Source organism: Oryzias latipes, chromosome 6, assembly GCF_053564925.1.
Source record: "Oryzias latipes strain Hd-rR chromosome 6, Olatipes_Hd-rR_3.1".
NCBI lineage: Eukaryota > Metazoa > Chordata > Actinopteri > Beloniformes > Adrianichthyidae > Oryzias > Oryzias latipes.
In genome coordinates, this window is record NC_136242.1 from 14,833,649 (window position 1) to 14,849,664 (window position 16,016).

General features: G+C 37.2%; 1 protein-coding gene across 3 annotated transcripts; it reads left to right on the top strand.

Moving 5' to 3' along the window:
- The first annotated feature begins 1,729 nt into the window (after nt 1-1,729).
- Nucleotides 1,730-15,381, top strand: parvb (parvin, beta). Of its 3 annotated transcripts, none has more exons than XM_004069502.4 (13): nt 1,730-2,119; nt 6,700-6,789; nt 7,976-8,046; nt 8,113-8,215; nt 9,210-9,350; nt 10,615-10,730; nt 10,847-10,905; nt 11,015-11,034; nt 11,411-11,472; nt 11,560-11,628; nt 11,744-11,845; nt 11,936-12,008; nt 13,130-15,381. In XM_004069502.4, exons 1-13 carry the CDS (start codon nt 2,035-2,037, stop codon nt 13,204-13,206), a joined length of 1,068 nt encoding a protein of 355 aa, XP_004069550.1. In that variant the 5' UTR covers nt 1,730-2,034; the 3' UTR covers nt 13,207-15,381. The 3 variants fall into 3 exon arrangements, with proteins under 3 accessions (XP_004069550.1, XP_078805422.1, XP_011474211.1); XM_011475909.4 differs by lacking the exon at nt 1,730-2,119 and adding an exon at nt 5,378-5,555; XM_078949296.1 differs by lacking the exon at nt 9,210-9,350 and having other exon boundaries at nt 1,869-2,119.
- The last annotated feature ends 635 nt before the right edge of the window (nt 15,382-16,016 follow it).

The window sequence follows — 16,016 nt, forward strand, 5'->3', positions numbered from 1 at the left end:
TTTTTTCCATGGGTTTTATTGTCTAGCTGTTTTACTCTGTTTTAACTAGTGATTTAAACTTTTATGTTTATTTATTTTTTGCACCATGAGTTAAAGTTTGGTAGAGGATGATGACCAACCCCCTTGTGTGACAAATTGGTAATGTTCCAATACTTGACACGGAGTTCATGGTATTTGAGCTCCTGCCTTGTGATGTGGGACTTTGCTGAGTAATTCATGTCGTTGATGTGAAAATTAAAAAACCCATTGGTTGTAACTTTGGAACAACATATCGATTACAGATGAATAAATAAAATTAAAGAAAAAAATAGAAATTTAAGTTAAATAAACTTAATTTGCTTAGGTGTGACCAATTGAAGTGATTCAATTAAGTTGGATCAATTTTTTTCTTTTTAGAGTGAGCAACAATATTAATTAAAGTTGGGTGCAACTGCTCTATTTAAATTGAATCAACTTAAATTTATTAGTTTGAACCTAAATACATTAAGTTGACCCAACCTAAATATATTAAGTAGGACCAACATGATTCATTTTTGTTCAAGTAACGCAATCTAATCATGTGGAAATCCTTTCCATAATTTTTTTATGTTCATTCAAAGTGAACGTTTTTTGAGTGTGTCCGCGGAGAAGAGCTGCTTTCTTGTGAAGATCTGGCCTCTGAAGAAGATCTTCCACTATCTGAAGAACTGCTACCGTCTGAAGATGAGAAGAAGAGCAGACACATGTATTAGACACTATAGCTAAACAAAAAGTTACCCCAGAATGAAAGGATTCCTTATTTCTGAGGGACAAACTTGAAAAAAGCAGAACTTTTCAAATCTCTGTAACCCTTGTGCTATCCTAGGCACTTTACAAATTGGAGTTGGGTCATCTAGACCCACTAGACAGTGCTCTGAACCTTTTTTCTTCAATGATTTGTGATCTTCACTGGTGTCCGTGGATTACATGAAATCTTGTCACCTTTATCCACCTTTGTCATGGTATGGGGAACACGTCAATGTAAGGGTGGGGTCATCTAAGATAGCACAAGGGTTAAAACAGGATTGATTTAAAGACATGCAGACACGTTTGTTGATTGTATGAAGTGGATTACATTAGCAGATTTCTGTTCAGGTCCAGCAGTCCAGAATACAGGATGTCCGGGAGGATGGGGATGCAATAAACCTTCACGTGACACGGGAAAGGAAGTCTTACTTGATCAGACACACAACTTTATGATTTTTGCTTATAAAGCTAAATCTGTGTCATATCTGCTGCACCTGGAGGGGAACTAGGGATTTGTCATGAATGTCTTGAGCAGAAGGTTGTAGACTTGTCTACCAAAGATGTTTGCTGAGCTGAGATTCTTTAGACCATTAAAATGATTGTCTGTTCAGATGTTTGATCCCATGTTGATTTTGTAGGTTTGCCCACCTAAAAAGGAAAAAAAATCCTAATGGTAGGTTCATTTCAACTGTAAGAGATGGAAAATCAAGATTTCTACTTTAAAGATTTGATATCAATTTATTTACTCTTCACTGAGGAAAATAAGTATTTGACCCCCATTACGAGTTCTGGTTCACGCAACCAGTTGGACTGATCTAAACATGTCATTTTAATTTATTGTTAATTTAGTTTAATTTAATTTAATGTCTATGTAATATTATTTTAATTTTGTTATTTTTGTAATCCTTAAAAAGCATTTATGGATAACATGTTACTCTTAGTCAATAATCTTATAGATATTGACTCATAAATTGGGGGGACTTTTTGCTGGAGGGTCCGCCCCCCCTCCCCCTTAGCTCCGCCCCTGGGGAAAAACATCCTCACCTTGATGTGAGCAGCGTTTGCCTGTAGAGGGCGCTGTGGTTGCAGCAGAGTGGCTCTTCTCCTTCACGTGTTGGTTGCTCATGCGTGTGCGTGGATCTCCAGCCTCTCTGCGTGACGGTGCCTCGGTGCTCGCCCGCCTGCCGGGGCGGGGCGGGAGCGCGCGGCGTGAGGATCTCTCCATGAGGGCGCGCGCGCGTCTCGGACACTGACACTCCATCAGCGAGCATGCAGTCCAGCAAGATGAAAAAGGACGAGTCCTTTCTCGGAAAACTAGGAGGCAGCCTGGTCCGGAAGAAAAAGAATAAAGAAGGTAGGTCAGCTGGAGCAGAACCGTTATTTCCCACATGTCTGTCGCGGGTAAAAAGGCCGTCACTCTCTCTGATGATGTGTTTCTGTCCATGGTGCTGCTACAGACACAGGCTTTACACAACCTCATACAGAAAACACTCTCATCTTCTCTTATTGATTGATTGATTTATTGGTCATCAGGCTCCACAAAGTAAAGAAGTTGTTGACATCATTGATGCTGTTTGTTTTAGACAACAGCAAAACCTTTAGGCATCCAGCATGAAGTTAAAACATATAAATAGATCACACACACGCACACACACACGCGCGCGGCTGCCTGATTCTGGATTCCAAGTGTATAAAGATAAGGCGGCAGGAGTCTAACTTGTTTTGTTTGTGGAGAGTTTAAACTGCTTCCCTGACTGCTGTGTTACAGCTGGTTTGTGTCACCCCCACAGAGAGTGACCGGTTAGGCGGAGGGTTGCTAAACACATTTCCTTGATGTGTGTGTGTGTGTGTGTGTGTGTGTGTGTGGGTGGGTGGGTGGGTGGGTGGGTGGGTGTGTGTGTGTGTGTGTGAATGAGTGATAGGCATGTGTTTGTAATTTCCATTCTTAGCTGGACCACCAGAAGAGCATTTGAGTCATTTGAACTGTTTGGAACCTCATTTCATTCAGTTCTTGACCTTTCATCTTTATTGATTCTCCTCATTTACAAACTTTTGGATTTTTTTGGAAGTGTGTGGAAGTTTTATCAAACATAAAGACTATATTGATAGTGTGTGGCTGGGTAAGGGCAGTCCTCTGTACTCAGAAACTGTTTAAACCAGGGGTGGGCAAACTACGGCCCCGGGGCTGTATGTGGCCCACTGCGCCCCCAAACTGTTATTTACCCCAACACAATAAATAAAATTACATTTGTTTAGGTCCAGAAAGTTACTCTGCATCCATGTGGTGTTGGATGATTTGTTGTTTTTCTCATGTTCATGTGTGTTTTCCAAGTTGGAAAGTCCAACACCCCATAAATGCAGCATTTCTCTAATTTTGCGTTTTTCCCTGAGGGACATCAACCCATTGGTGCAATTGACACTAAAATGGAAACAAAAGACGCAGTTTTGAAATAAAAACTCCAAAATGTTGTTGTCATGCTTTTTTGTTTTTTTTTTCACTTGTGGTGCTTTAAATTTGTAAAATGAAACACCCAGACGGACGACTTACACAAACGAATCCTCACTGATAGAGTTGTATTGAAGCACTCATGAACGCTCCTGAGCTTGTTGATGAGAAAACCATTATTTGGCATCACACTGGACTAATGGCGGTTTTCTTTCTCTCTATCCTGTTAAACTCAGAGGAAGCCTGCATCTGTCTGACAACATACAGTCTGTGTGTCAGCAGCAGACAATGCCATTATAGTTTATCAGGAAGTTTGGGCAGTTTTTTCATATCTATTTTAGCAGGATGGTTTAAAATACTGAAAACAGTTGAAGTGAAGACTGTTAGAAGGATGGATGCAGATAAAAGTGAGTCCTTTTTTATTTATTCGCCTTTTTAAACAAATTCTTTTCTAGGAATTAAAATATTACAAATACATTTTTTGTTACCAAACAGTCCAAAAGATTTTGTTTTATTTGTGTTTTTTTTTATTGTTGTACATAAATAGAGAAAATTCAGCATCATCTTGACTATCACATATTTTTAACTTCTTATACTTGATCAATTTATGCTATGAAGATTTTTGCAACAGTGTTATGTCTGTTTTACTGATATAATATTATTTTTTAACCATACAGAGGATTTTTCTAATGAAAATAATCTGTATATATTTTAGATAACTAATCTGCATTTGTTATGTTGATTTCTAAAATAGTTATTTTTTACATAGTATTTTAAGTAATTCATCTTAGTCATGTGCTTTATTGATACACAAGGATTCTTAATTCTGTCTGATAAAGTTATGAACCGGATATTGAGATTGGGATTATATAAATTTGCTTCCTTCCACTCCCTTTCAAGCAATATTTAATTTTATTTCTAATTAACCTAAGTTTGATACGTCATTGTATGAATGTATAACTGATGATTGTAATGTTTTTGTGTACTATTCTTATTTGATTGCTTGAAAAAAAACAAAAAAAAAATGAAATTATTGCTTAAAATACGCCTATAGACCTCTTGTTTCCTTAAATGAGCAATCCAATGAAAACAGTGTTTTTAGTCTTTTAACTTGTTCTTGTAGCATTTTTCTGATTATGGAGGACGTATAGAAAAGAATTTAAACTTAAAACTGAATTTCTGAGTATTTCTTTATTCAAATCGTGCTGAATCAGGAGCAAATGAAAAAATACCGTGTGGAAAAACCTCTCAGTTGTGACGTAGAAATAGCGATGGGTGGGCCAAAAAGAGACAAAGGAGACAAAGACAAAAGAGCTCATCGTGGACTGAAAGGAAGGAGAGAAGAGGCTGGCATGGCCATGAGGAATCCAAACAAACTGGACCCAAACAAGCAAACCATTACAGTTAGGAACAAGAGTTTCAAAGGCTGCAAAGCTTTTATCTCTAGCTTATTCAAAAATATGGACACAAATGTAAATGACTTGATATTGGCTAAACGCTGCTTCAGTATCATCACTTGGCCGCTGTTCCCCACTGACATGCCGGCGTCAGTGTTAATGTCCACAACTATATTTAAGCTCCAGGCTGTCTTCTCTATTCTGTCGCATTATTTTTATCCCTTCCCCACCACCTCTGCACTAGTAAACCTGCTTCTAGAACCTTACAGAAACAGGTCGATCCTAATCAACTTAATGCTTCATTTTATACTCAGAGGCATCTGGAATGCAAATGGCATCTCACAGTTCTTTAGGGTCAGCACTCAAAGTCCAGGAGGACAGCATCTTCTGTGAATGTGTGACAGCTTCAAGATGAATGCGCTTAAATTCGATTTAGTGACATCTTCTTAAAGGATGCGGAGTCGGGGCCTGATTGATTAGCAGCAACATCGTAAAGACCGCGCTCATCCGCAGGGCGGATTTCCTCGCAACACTGTTTCTGCAGGTGAAAAATGTTCAGATCTGACAGGTTTTAAGTGTAAGAATTCCTCATGATAGATACATAGATAAATTGCAGTATGCACTGTGACATGAGGGGCCATCACGCCACCTGTGATTGGCCCCTGTGTTGTCATGATGCCCCCCCCCCCTCAGATACTCCTGTAACTGGAGCGCAGAGGTGGGGTGGTGGTTTGTGACAGAAATAAACACGTGATGACGCCCCCGCCACTGCTCAGCTGCACTGACCAGCACACACACACACACACACACACACACACACAGACACACACACAGGCTAATCACTGGTTTACTCCTTCATTTCGCTCCCAGCCATCAGGGAGAATCTGTTGATGTTAAAGCGGGGGACATGTCGGGCCTGTTGTGTGGGACTAAGAGGAAGAAGCAAGGTAATGTAAATGTAGAGCTGTGAGGAACTTTAAAACAGCAAATGGGGAAGCAGGACCTGTTACCTTAGTGCTGCAGTTTGGATTTAAATTTAGCCACTTGTTTTTTGCCGTTCATGAAGATTTACCTTCAGTGTTTATTGCTCTTTTCAGCCTTAATGAAAGAGGAGTCTCATTTGATAATGGGACTGCTGAGGCGCCGAGGCATTGCTCGTCACAGTCCAAATGAGCATTATTGCAGCGGGACAGACAGGAAGTTGGACAATTATGATTAGATAAAGCAAGCCTGTTCTGTAATCTCAAGCCCAACTACTGATGTGTAGTGAGATGAGAAGACTAAATCTGATAATAACTCTGAGGGGACCACGCTTCCTGGGCTATTTTTGTTTATCTTCTCCTGGCTGACGCTTTGAAATCACAGTGTGGTACATAGCACACTCATCTAGATTGGTTTTATTTTAGGTTTTAAAATAATGAAAAAGGACTTTTCGCTTATTTTTTATTTTCAACGCCTCCTCAGGCATCATAAAGTCTCATATAAAGTGAGTTAAAGAATAGATTTGGGATCGTTGATTGTGATCCGGTCTGCTTTTAGGAGGTTCAACGTCGAATCCAGGAAGATAAACTCAATAAGCCCATTAGGGGTAGAAAGCCTGCAAACCCCTGGAGTGGCTATCACTGCAGTGAGCGGAAACACGTTCACTACATCAAAGTGTGTAGAGTTTCTTTTTTGAGTGTCTCATTTTTAAAATATATCTCAAGATAATATAAAACAATAAAAGTCAATACTGTAAGTGTGTTTGACCAGTGTGTAGCACTCAAAAAATAATTTAGTCCAAAAGGAAATGTGTGTTTAGACATGATTAGAAAAAGTTGACATGCTCTAAAACAGAGCAAAGATATTGGGTTAAAAAGATTTTAAATCAATAGCTTTTATTTTGAAAATCCGTTACTGTACTACAAGGATTTTGTATCTTCTGCAAAAAAATAAAACATCAAAAAGCTGAGAATCCATGAAAGTTGTGTTTAATTTTCTTTTGACAACATCAAGAGGAATTGAAATTAAAAACATGTTGTACTTCAGTGTAATAATGAAGTAAGAGCTTGTGTTGACATGTTTCTGTTTGGTGTCCTGTTCTCTCACTAGTGAGTGATCTACATGAGGAGGGGAAGAACGCCATCAACGCTCCCCTGCTTCCTTCAGGGACGGAAATTCATCCGGAAGATGCTCTGCTGGGTACGTGTTCCTTACACATAATCACATGCAGTAAGCCCCTCAGCTACATCTAGAAAAACACATCCTATATATTTTAGGATCATTTAAAAATGCAATTAATACATTTTTATTTTACTTTTTTACCCAAAGTCTACATGAAGAGTCTGCACTCTGAGGCTCTGGAGCCACATGCGGCTCTTTGGCTTTGAAGAAAAATGTTAATGACTTAAATAAATTAGTTGTTTTTTTTGAAGTTTTAGTTCTTTTTGTTTAGTTTATCAGATTTTATGGTGGATTTCTATCAGAATATGCTTAAAAAGACATAGTATGTTATGTAGCACAACAGTATAGTTGCTGTCCATAGGCAAAGTGCTTAAAGTATAGAATTGCATTTATATCTATTTTAATTTTTTTTCAAAACTTGGAATTTTAACTTAATGATGTCTGGCTTATATTTAATAGTAAAAGGAGGATAAGGACGAAGGTTCTCCAAAGTTGTAATGAGAGAAAATAATATCTTTGACTTTCCTGCATCTTTAATTCAAGTAAACCTGCTGCAGCAGGAGGATCTTATTTGACACAGGGTGTATTTTATTTTGAAAGGATCTTGTATATGCTCCTTTCAAGAGTAAAATAAATTAAAATAGTTAAATATAAGAAAAATGTAACATTGATATACTATTGTAAATATCTTAAAGCTACATTTTATATATGAATGACTTAATGGACACAATAAGAATAATTAAGTATAGTTTTTCGGAAAAATAGTGTGGGAGTTTGTGAACATAGCTGGGTTTGAGTCCATAGGAAACTGACCTAAATGGCTCTTTTAACGGTAAAGGTTGCAGACCTCTGGTCCATATCCACACTGCCACACCCCTATAGGCAAGTAAAACTTAAAAAACAAACTACTTACAGTATGATTTTTCTTTTTGTGAAGGTGTGACAAAACAGAATTAAAGTGTGAATACAGAGTTTTAGAGGTTAATCAGGTCACATTAGGACTGTCCACATGTAGCTCGGTGGAAACTTTGACTGCTGGGTTACAGGAAGTGAAAGTGGGTGGAGACGTCTGTATCTTAAGTTACATTGTGATTCATGTACAGTTGTAAAAAAACAAATGAAGTTTTTGGTTTGCCTCCTTAAAATGAGGCTTTCATTGTTTTTACTGACCCACCTGTTGAATTTCCAAAATTCTCTCCCATAGAAGAAAATGCAGAGAGGATCATGTTGGACCCAAGCTCTCATGATAACCCCAAATTCAAAGACCTTGTAAAGGTAAAGTCCCCAATCACTTTGGGTGAGAAGTAAGGAGGGAGAGCTTCATTGTTGGTTTTGTTGTAGACCCTGACTGAGTGGATCAACAGTGAGTTGGAGGAGGAGAGGATCATAGTCAAAGACTTGGAGGAGGACTGTTATGATGGACAAGTCCTCCAGAAGTTGTTTGGTGAGAGTTTTTAATTTTATTTTTTCTCTTGATAGCCTTTAACTCCCTGTTAGTGTACATTTATTTTAGCAGAAATGTCTCACTGCTGACGTTAGTGTTAATGAGGAGAGAAGAGAAGAGCCCCCTAGTGGCTATTTGTGGTCTAACAAGGCAAACCCATGAAGATTACAAAAAAGTTACAAAAACTAATTAGCCAAATGTATATTCTAGCACATGTTAGTCACATCTATTCTTTCACAGAGAATATTATTTCTGTCTTAAATTTTTGAGGAAAAAATATTAAAAATGTGATTTTTTTAAGTTGCACAAACATAGACATTTAAAAGGATGACAGGAAATCATGTTATTAGGTTGTGGGTGATTTCTTGTTTTCTTTCAAATCCTGTTTTGACGTGCGTGTCCCTTCCTCATTGCGTTCTTATTTTATGCAGTCAGACTCTTTTGTTGCAGCTGAGCTGTATATGAACCCACACAGTAGAGACACGGCTGGGAAATATTCTCTTAATTACTACTTAAAGTCAAAAAAAAGTTTCTAAAAAAAAGAAAACACAGAGCCCTCATCAAGGCTGTCATTATTTTACTTTTTGCTCTGTTTGATTCCAGGTGCATGTGTGTCTTTTAAATCATTTTTGATTACTTGTTTGCTTTTGAAAATGTAACATTTGTAAGTTTTTTCTTTAACTTTTTGTGTGTTTCTATAATAATTTTAGTTATTACATATTTAATTAGCTCCATAGGTCAAGCAATTGTCATGATTTTGGCAGTGGATACTTTACAACTATGCAAACTTGAAGCATTCATTCATCCATTTTCTACTGAAGATGAATGAATGAATCCCTTTCGGGGTCACAGGGTTGCTGGAGCCTATCCCAGCTACTGTTTGGTCAAGGCGGAGGAAAACATCCCGGACAGGTGGCCAGCCTGTTACAGGGCTTGAGTAATAAATGGTGTAATTCCTCACAGATGTTTTTCCCTCTTGTCTTGTTGGTGACAGAAAAGCTGTCGGGCAGGAAGCTGAACGTGGCGGAGGTGACCCAGTCGGAGATTGGCCAGAAGCAGAAACTCCAGACGGTCTTGGAGGCTGTTAACTCTGTGCTCAGACCTCACGGCTGGACTGTTGAGTGGAGTGTGGAGTGTGGGTGTTTGCTCTTTTGAGTGTACTCTTTCAATAAAATGCTGCACCTCAGCAATGTCGGAATAACTTAAGAACACATTAGAGTAAAAAAAAAAAACAAAAAAAAAAAAAAAAAAAAGAACACATTAGAGTGTGGGAGAGCCACTTAGATTTATTTTTTCTATTCTAAAAGCTTATATTTTTAGTATAATATAGAAACTTTTAAAAGGTTTTAATAGACTCAACAGTTCAACATGTGTAAAAGATTCTAGATACTTTTAATTTACCAGCAGCAAAGTTTTTAGGTAGTAAACACACCAATGTGATTACTGTATACTAAGCTGCAGATTTGGTCCTGTATCTCACTGCATAAAGGAATTGATGCTCTTTAAAACATTTCAAAACAAAAACCTGAAATATTCAGCCTTAATAGCTTTTTTAAACAGATCTTGTTATGGTTTTGTACCATTGTCTAAAAGGATCAAGTGTAGACAATTGTGGAGCATTTTCTCAAAAAACTCCTTCTTTTAGCATTTTCTCCAACCTGACTTTAGTAACTGAACAACACAATAATGGAAAGGTCTGAACATCAAATGAATTTGGTGAAAAAAGTAAGCAGTTTGGAGGTGAAGCTGAGTGCAGGACATACTTAATCAGTTTCTTTACCTTCATTATTTAATAAAAACGTTGGAACCTGCTCCTCTGACAAAGAAATGATTGAATTGGATCATTTCAAACAGTCATGACTTTTGATTGTGAATTACCCCCAGAAACAGGAAAGTGGAGGAAAACCTGCCATGCATAATGAACAGACTTGACATGATAGAGGTAAATAAACTGAGACCAATTCTTAGCTAGACCTGGGTTGGCATTGGAAAAGCAGAAAATAAAGAAATTCTAAAGTTTATTCATCAACTCTTACCCAAAACAAACCCAAAAAAATTTTTTAAACAAGTAAATGAATGTACACACCAGTTTCCAGACTAATAGTCATTTGTATAGTTGTATTAACTGTTCTCATGTGTTATTTTTTCAAATTATGCTTTTATTTTTCCAATTTTCCCTTTTAAGCTTAGACCTGTAAATCATTTCTGTCCATTTGGATTTTATACACTTTGCAGAAGTAATATTTTTTAGCAGTTACATGCTGTGTTTGTGAAAGAATTTGTTTGCTGCAATGCATATACTTGTATTTGTAAAGGACCAATGAGGAGTGGATTGTTTAGAATAAATTAAAATAAAAAATCTGACTTAAATCTGATGTTTTTTAACCTTATGTTCACAGCTATTCATTCGAAATACCTGGTGTCAATCGTTTACCTGCTGGTTGCTCTGGCGATGCACTTCCAGGCCGCCATCAGACTTCCAGAACACGTCTCTGTCCAGGTGGTGGTGGTCAAGGTAAATCCATGCCCTTTTAGATTTCAACTTTGCTTCTGAAAATGTTGTTTTTCATCAGACTTTTCTCTCATTTTCTAACTGATTAACTCCTCTTTTGTTTTTTTTTCTCTGAGCAGAAACTTGAAGGCATCCTGCAAACTGCTGTTCTAACCAAAGAGCTGACCACTACAACAGAGTAAGAGCCAGAACTAGCCTTCAAATTCCAGCATTTTAGTGTAAAATGTAAGGTATTTTTACTTTAAGTTCATTTTCCACCTTGTGCTTTCTGTTTAACTCATTTTCAGAATGATGATGGGAAGATTTGGTAAGTTCTAGCTCTATATTAGTTTATTTTAAAATTTGTTTTGTCTTTTGTTGCTGTTTCAAATGAACAGCTTTAGCAAAAGAACCAAAAGTGTCAATAAAATTACATTTTCTTGCTACAAAATGCCGTAAAGTAAATTTTTTTTACATTTAGTAACAAATTTGCTTTTTTTTTTCATTTTTATCCTTTCAAAATAAAGTTGCACAAACAGAAAATCATTGATTGACTTAAACCAAGCCACAAAAATGGCTCATAAAAAGAATTTTCTGGCTAAATATAGTGTATCAAATAAATGCTAATTTTAATGCATAGTTCAATCTATAAATTCCTGTTTTCATAATCCAAACTATAATCCAAACATTTCTCTTTGTGACAGAGAGGGACGCATTTGACACACTGCTGGACCATGCTCCGGATAAACTTAATGTAGTGAAATCGGTAATGTTCTTCTTCTTTTTATAATTGATTTTTTTTTAATATAATGATTTAGAGGACACTAGAAATGACAGAGATTTTTCTCCACAGTCACTCATCACATTTGTGAACAAACATCTGAACAAACTGAACCTGGAAGTCACTGAGCTGGAATCACAGGCAAGAGATGCTACTTAACTTTAAAAATAACTTCCAATGACATTTATAGCAACATGACTTAAAATGTTAATATTGGATTTTCCTTCCTGCTACAATTGTGCTTTTGTGTGTTTAGTTTGCTGATGGAGTGTATTTGATTTTACTGATGGGACTGTTGGAGGACTACTTTGTCCCGCTGTACAACTTCTTCCTCACTCCGGAGAGCTTTGAGCAGAAGGTAAGCTCACTTTATTTCAATAGGAAGTTAAACGAATTAAAAACTCAATAAAGTGAAGGACGTTCTCCATCAAATTTTGTTTCCTGTCAGGTTCACAATGTTGCATTTGCCTTTGAGCTGATGCAGGATGGAGGTTTGATGAAGCCCAAAGCAAGGCCAGAAGGTAATTCACATTTTGGATTTCTCACTGCCCGATGAAATAAAGGGGGAAAATGCAGCTGGAGGAGGTGCTGCTGTGCCAACCGTCCACCGTGGCGGTTATACTAGGATTTGTCCAGTAGGTGGCTCCCTTGTTGTAGGTTTTGGCAGCGGGTGGAATTTGCACAAATTCTGGCCAAAACGGAAGTTTGCAGGCTACCTTTTTTAGTAAGTAGGAAACTTTTGTAAAGTTTTTGGTAAAAATAAATAAATACAAAGTTAGTTTTTACTCCTTGTGCTATCCTAGGCACTTTAACATTGGGAGTTGGGTCATCTAGACCCACTAGTTATCATCTGGGTGGGTCTTTAAAAAAAAAACAAGAAATCCAACAATGTTTTTGCTGTACTTTATTTAATAGAAAAATGGGTTCACCAAAAAATATGCAAATGTTCATATTAGCCTCATATATCCTGGAATGTGCTCTCCTGGGAACGTTATGGAATATGCTTTTCCACAATCTATTTATTACATTCATTCCATTTTTTTGTATTTTGCTCAAAAAATACTTATGTTTCTCCTCAAAGTCACTTGAGACTGACCCAAATAACAAGGCCAGTTTTGCAGAGGGCAAACGTTTATTAATGCAGCAGGTACATCAGATTTCTGAACCCCTCCAAAGTCATCAAGGCCTTTCCAGCAGACACTAAACGTAGAACTGCAGCTGTTTTAGTGCTGAAAGCTGCTGTTTTCTGGCTGGCCTTAGTTGCAATGATCACGCTAACCCCTGATATGGAACATATGTATCTACACATGTGCCTACAAGGAGAACAGAGAAGTTCTTTGGTGCGTTCCGTCTATTGAGCTGCATATGATAATCATTTGTGAATTCTCCAGAGCAATTTCCAGGCTTCAGTTCCAAAATTATTAATTTGACATCTTGAAGGAAGTGAGTTCAGCAGTAATCATAGTAGAGTTTCCTTTGAGTTACAAATTTGACTTGGTTGGACTGCTCATTTATTTTCAGCTTCAAAATCCCAAATGTCTACTAGTTTGTGGTTTATATCAAATTTCTGTTTTTTCCCCTTAAAGCAGTCCAAGTCTGGTAAATTCCAATAATTTCTGCTATCCTCAATTTTGTTTTCCAGATGTTGTAAACCTCAACCTGAAGGCCACCCTGAGAGTCCTCTACAATCTGTTCACCAACTACAAAAACTCTGAATGAACCCCTGAGCTTTAGTGCCGTTCTGACTCCTGTGCCTGAGTCCATCCTGACGTTCACCTCTGAAAGGTTTGGCTGAGTCGAGACGGATTAGCGCTCAGAGTGTTGGTTTATGACTGTCTCTAAATGTCAGTGTTTATTTATTTCATCCTCTGAGATTGTCTTCTGTGGAGGAAACTGTGTGACCTTTAGCTCCTCACTGTCACTAAAAGACGGCACTGTAAAGCTGGAAAATGTCCAAGTGTGAAACTGAAATTGACAGTACTATTAAATCATTTCCCAGCAGACATTCTCCTGATGCAAAGAAGCTGATCATTTGAATTCGTTACTTATTATGCAACTGATAAGAGGCTTGATAATCACATTTACCAGCAAAGCTGGTCACATTTGTTTTTATCTAACAGCTCTCATTTAGATCAATCTTTATTGTCATTGTCACTGGAACAATGAGATTCAACATTTGTTTTCTTGTCTGTGCAACACTCAGACGTTAAAACCACGCTAAAACCTATGACTGAAAATAAGAAATAAAAATACATCGATTGTGCATCAATCGACCGTTAAAAACAATAAATTTAAATACATTTGTTGTTACATAAAAGTGAATTAGTCCTTAAAACAAACCAGGATACGCAATTAATAATGAAGGAAAAATGTATATAAAGGAAAACAACCCTGTGATCCCGAAAGGGATGTAAGAAAATGGATGGATGGATGATGGATGGATGGAAAACACCACATGACTACAGACAATGAATCATTGAACATGTCAAGCAGTCTAGAAGTCAACCAGTTTTAATTTGAAGATTTTTTGAAGTCATGTTTAAGATATTTATTGTCTTTTTGTGAAGTTATATTTGATACTTAACCATGTTCACAGAATAAGTGAATAATGCAGAATGTTTCAATATTTGGAGCCTTAAAGCAGAAAATTAAAAGAAAATGTTAGTTTCAGTTCAAAAAACACATTAAGTCAGTTCATCAGACTTTTTTATTCCATGTGTGGCTTATAATGGACTGGAATCCTTGTGTGGATTTTCCCGTTAGAGTCCAGCTCTGACTCTACAACAAATGAAGCAAGAATGAAAATATTTAAAAACAAAAGCAAACAAACTTGGCATTCAAATTTAAAATCTTTTGATGGGTCCAGAAAGGGAAGTTGCAAAAATCATCTCCTGCAGTCTGTAGAAGTAGACGTCATGATGGAATTTAGTAGTCTGGTTGCCTCGAGCAGGAATGATAAATACATTTATAAAGAGAAAACGGTCAAATTAAGTATGAACGAAAATTCTGACTATAGGAAAATAATTTTTTCTGTTTTAACCAGTAATTGGATCAAGACATCTCCCATCTTCCTGCAACAAGACTGCATGTTCTGCATTCATTAAAAATCATTTATTTGACACATACATAAACATGTTATACTTCTGAAATGCTAAAACTCGTGGTTTTCATGCAAGACAAGCCATACTTCTCTGAGACACTCAGAGTCTCAGAGAAATTTTCTAGTACTCAAATCCTGGTATGACACAAACCAACAAACTCAAAAATAGACCTGACAGCTGTCGAGCAGTTCAATTCTAGCTGCAGTTGGGAAAGTTTCTCCTTTAGAGCCCATGCCCTGATCGTCTCTACACACAAACAGAGAATTGTTTTTATAAAAAGGGCTCTATGGTAACCATTCCTGTCATTTCTGTGTCACTCAGGATCCACATTTGATGTTGCCTTTGTGCTATTCTCAGTGGGTTTCAAATCGATTTTTAAGTCATTGCTTTCTTTACTGTGGAACAACTGTTTTGAAAATGAAGCCATACATCCGTGATGGCCAAACAACCTACCAAATTACCTTTTTCCTTGTTTACTTTCATCGTAATATCAACATTTTCTGAGGGGAAAAGAAGTAAGTTGTTGAAAGGGAAAGATTTGTGTATTTTTTTCAAATACTTATAACATAATTTGATTGGAGTTTAATCCGGCTTCAAGCTAACAGCTTTATATTTGTTGTTGCTGTAGGTTAAGAGAGGAGAAATGACGTTTTTCCTCAAAGCAAAACCTGTGATGTCATCTAACATGGTCTTGAAATGCTGTTATTGAGGATGTTTTAATGGTTGCATGCTGCAAAAAGGCCTCTACCAAAGACAAAATAAAAGGATTTTGGTCAAAAATGCCCACTAAAAATGAATCTTTCTGTTGCATTATATGATGTCTGACTGATTTGTTCACATTTTTTGTCATTGGAATCGTTTCATAGGTTTGAGCATCCTTTGTACGCACTGTCTTTTATAATCTTGTTTTTATCTGTACAGTGTCCTTGAATGTAGTTTAATGCATCTTTTATTTTTACCTCTGCTATTAAAGCTTGAGGCAGGACAGGCTGCAAGTAACTCCAAACACATTGAAGCTGAGTGCGGTTACCTCTGCCTAAGGTACAGAATCTCTGCAGGAGTCTCGCTTACACTGACCAGCCTTTCAGCTGAGCCTCAGAGGCCACCTGGAGACGTGCTCCAGCACACGGCGCACTCCTCCTCATGCATTTTACAGGCAAACTGAATAATTGAGAGAATGGATGAGTCAATCTAGACTGATATAGAAGTGGATGGATCAGGCCTTGTTCATTTTTCTTTTTCATCTTGCTTATCAGGAAATAAATGCTTTGAATCAAACTGAGCGAGTGTTTCATTTGATCTCTCACGTTTGCGATGGGTTCGATTTGCGTTGGCTTTCGGGGAAGATGGGCTTTTGAACAGCCAATTCCTGCAATTTGGAATTAGCTAAAGGAATCATAGATTTATTTTAGGCCTTTTTATTTTCTT

Excerpts from the sequence above, each read along its gene's own strand:
- parvb (XM_004069502.4), top strand. The coding sequence starts at position 2,035 with ATGCAGTCCAGCAAGATGAAAAAGGACGAGTCCTTTCTCGGAAAACTA. Across the intron at positions 8,216-9,209 it reads AGTCCTCCAGAAGTTGTTTG|AAAAGCTGTCGGGCAGGAAG; the intron begins GTGAGAGTTTTT and ends TGTTGGTGACAG. Across the intron at positions 10,731-10,846 it reads TCCAGGTGGTGGTGGTCAAG|AAACTTGAAGGCATCCTGCA; the intron begins GTAAATCCATGC and ends TTCTCTGAGCAG.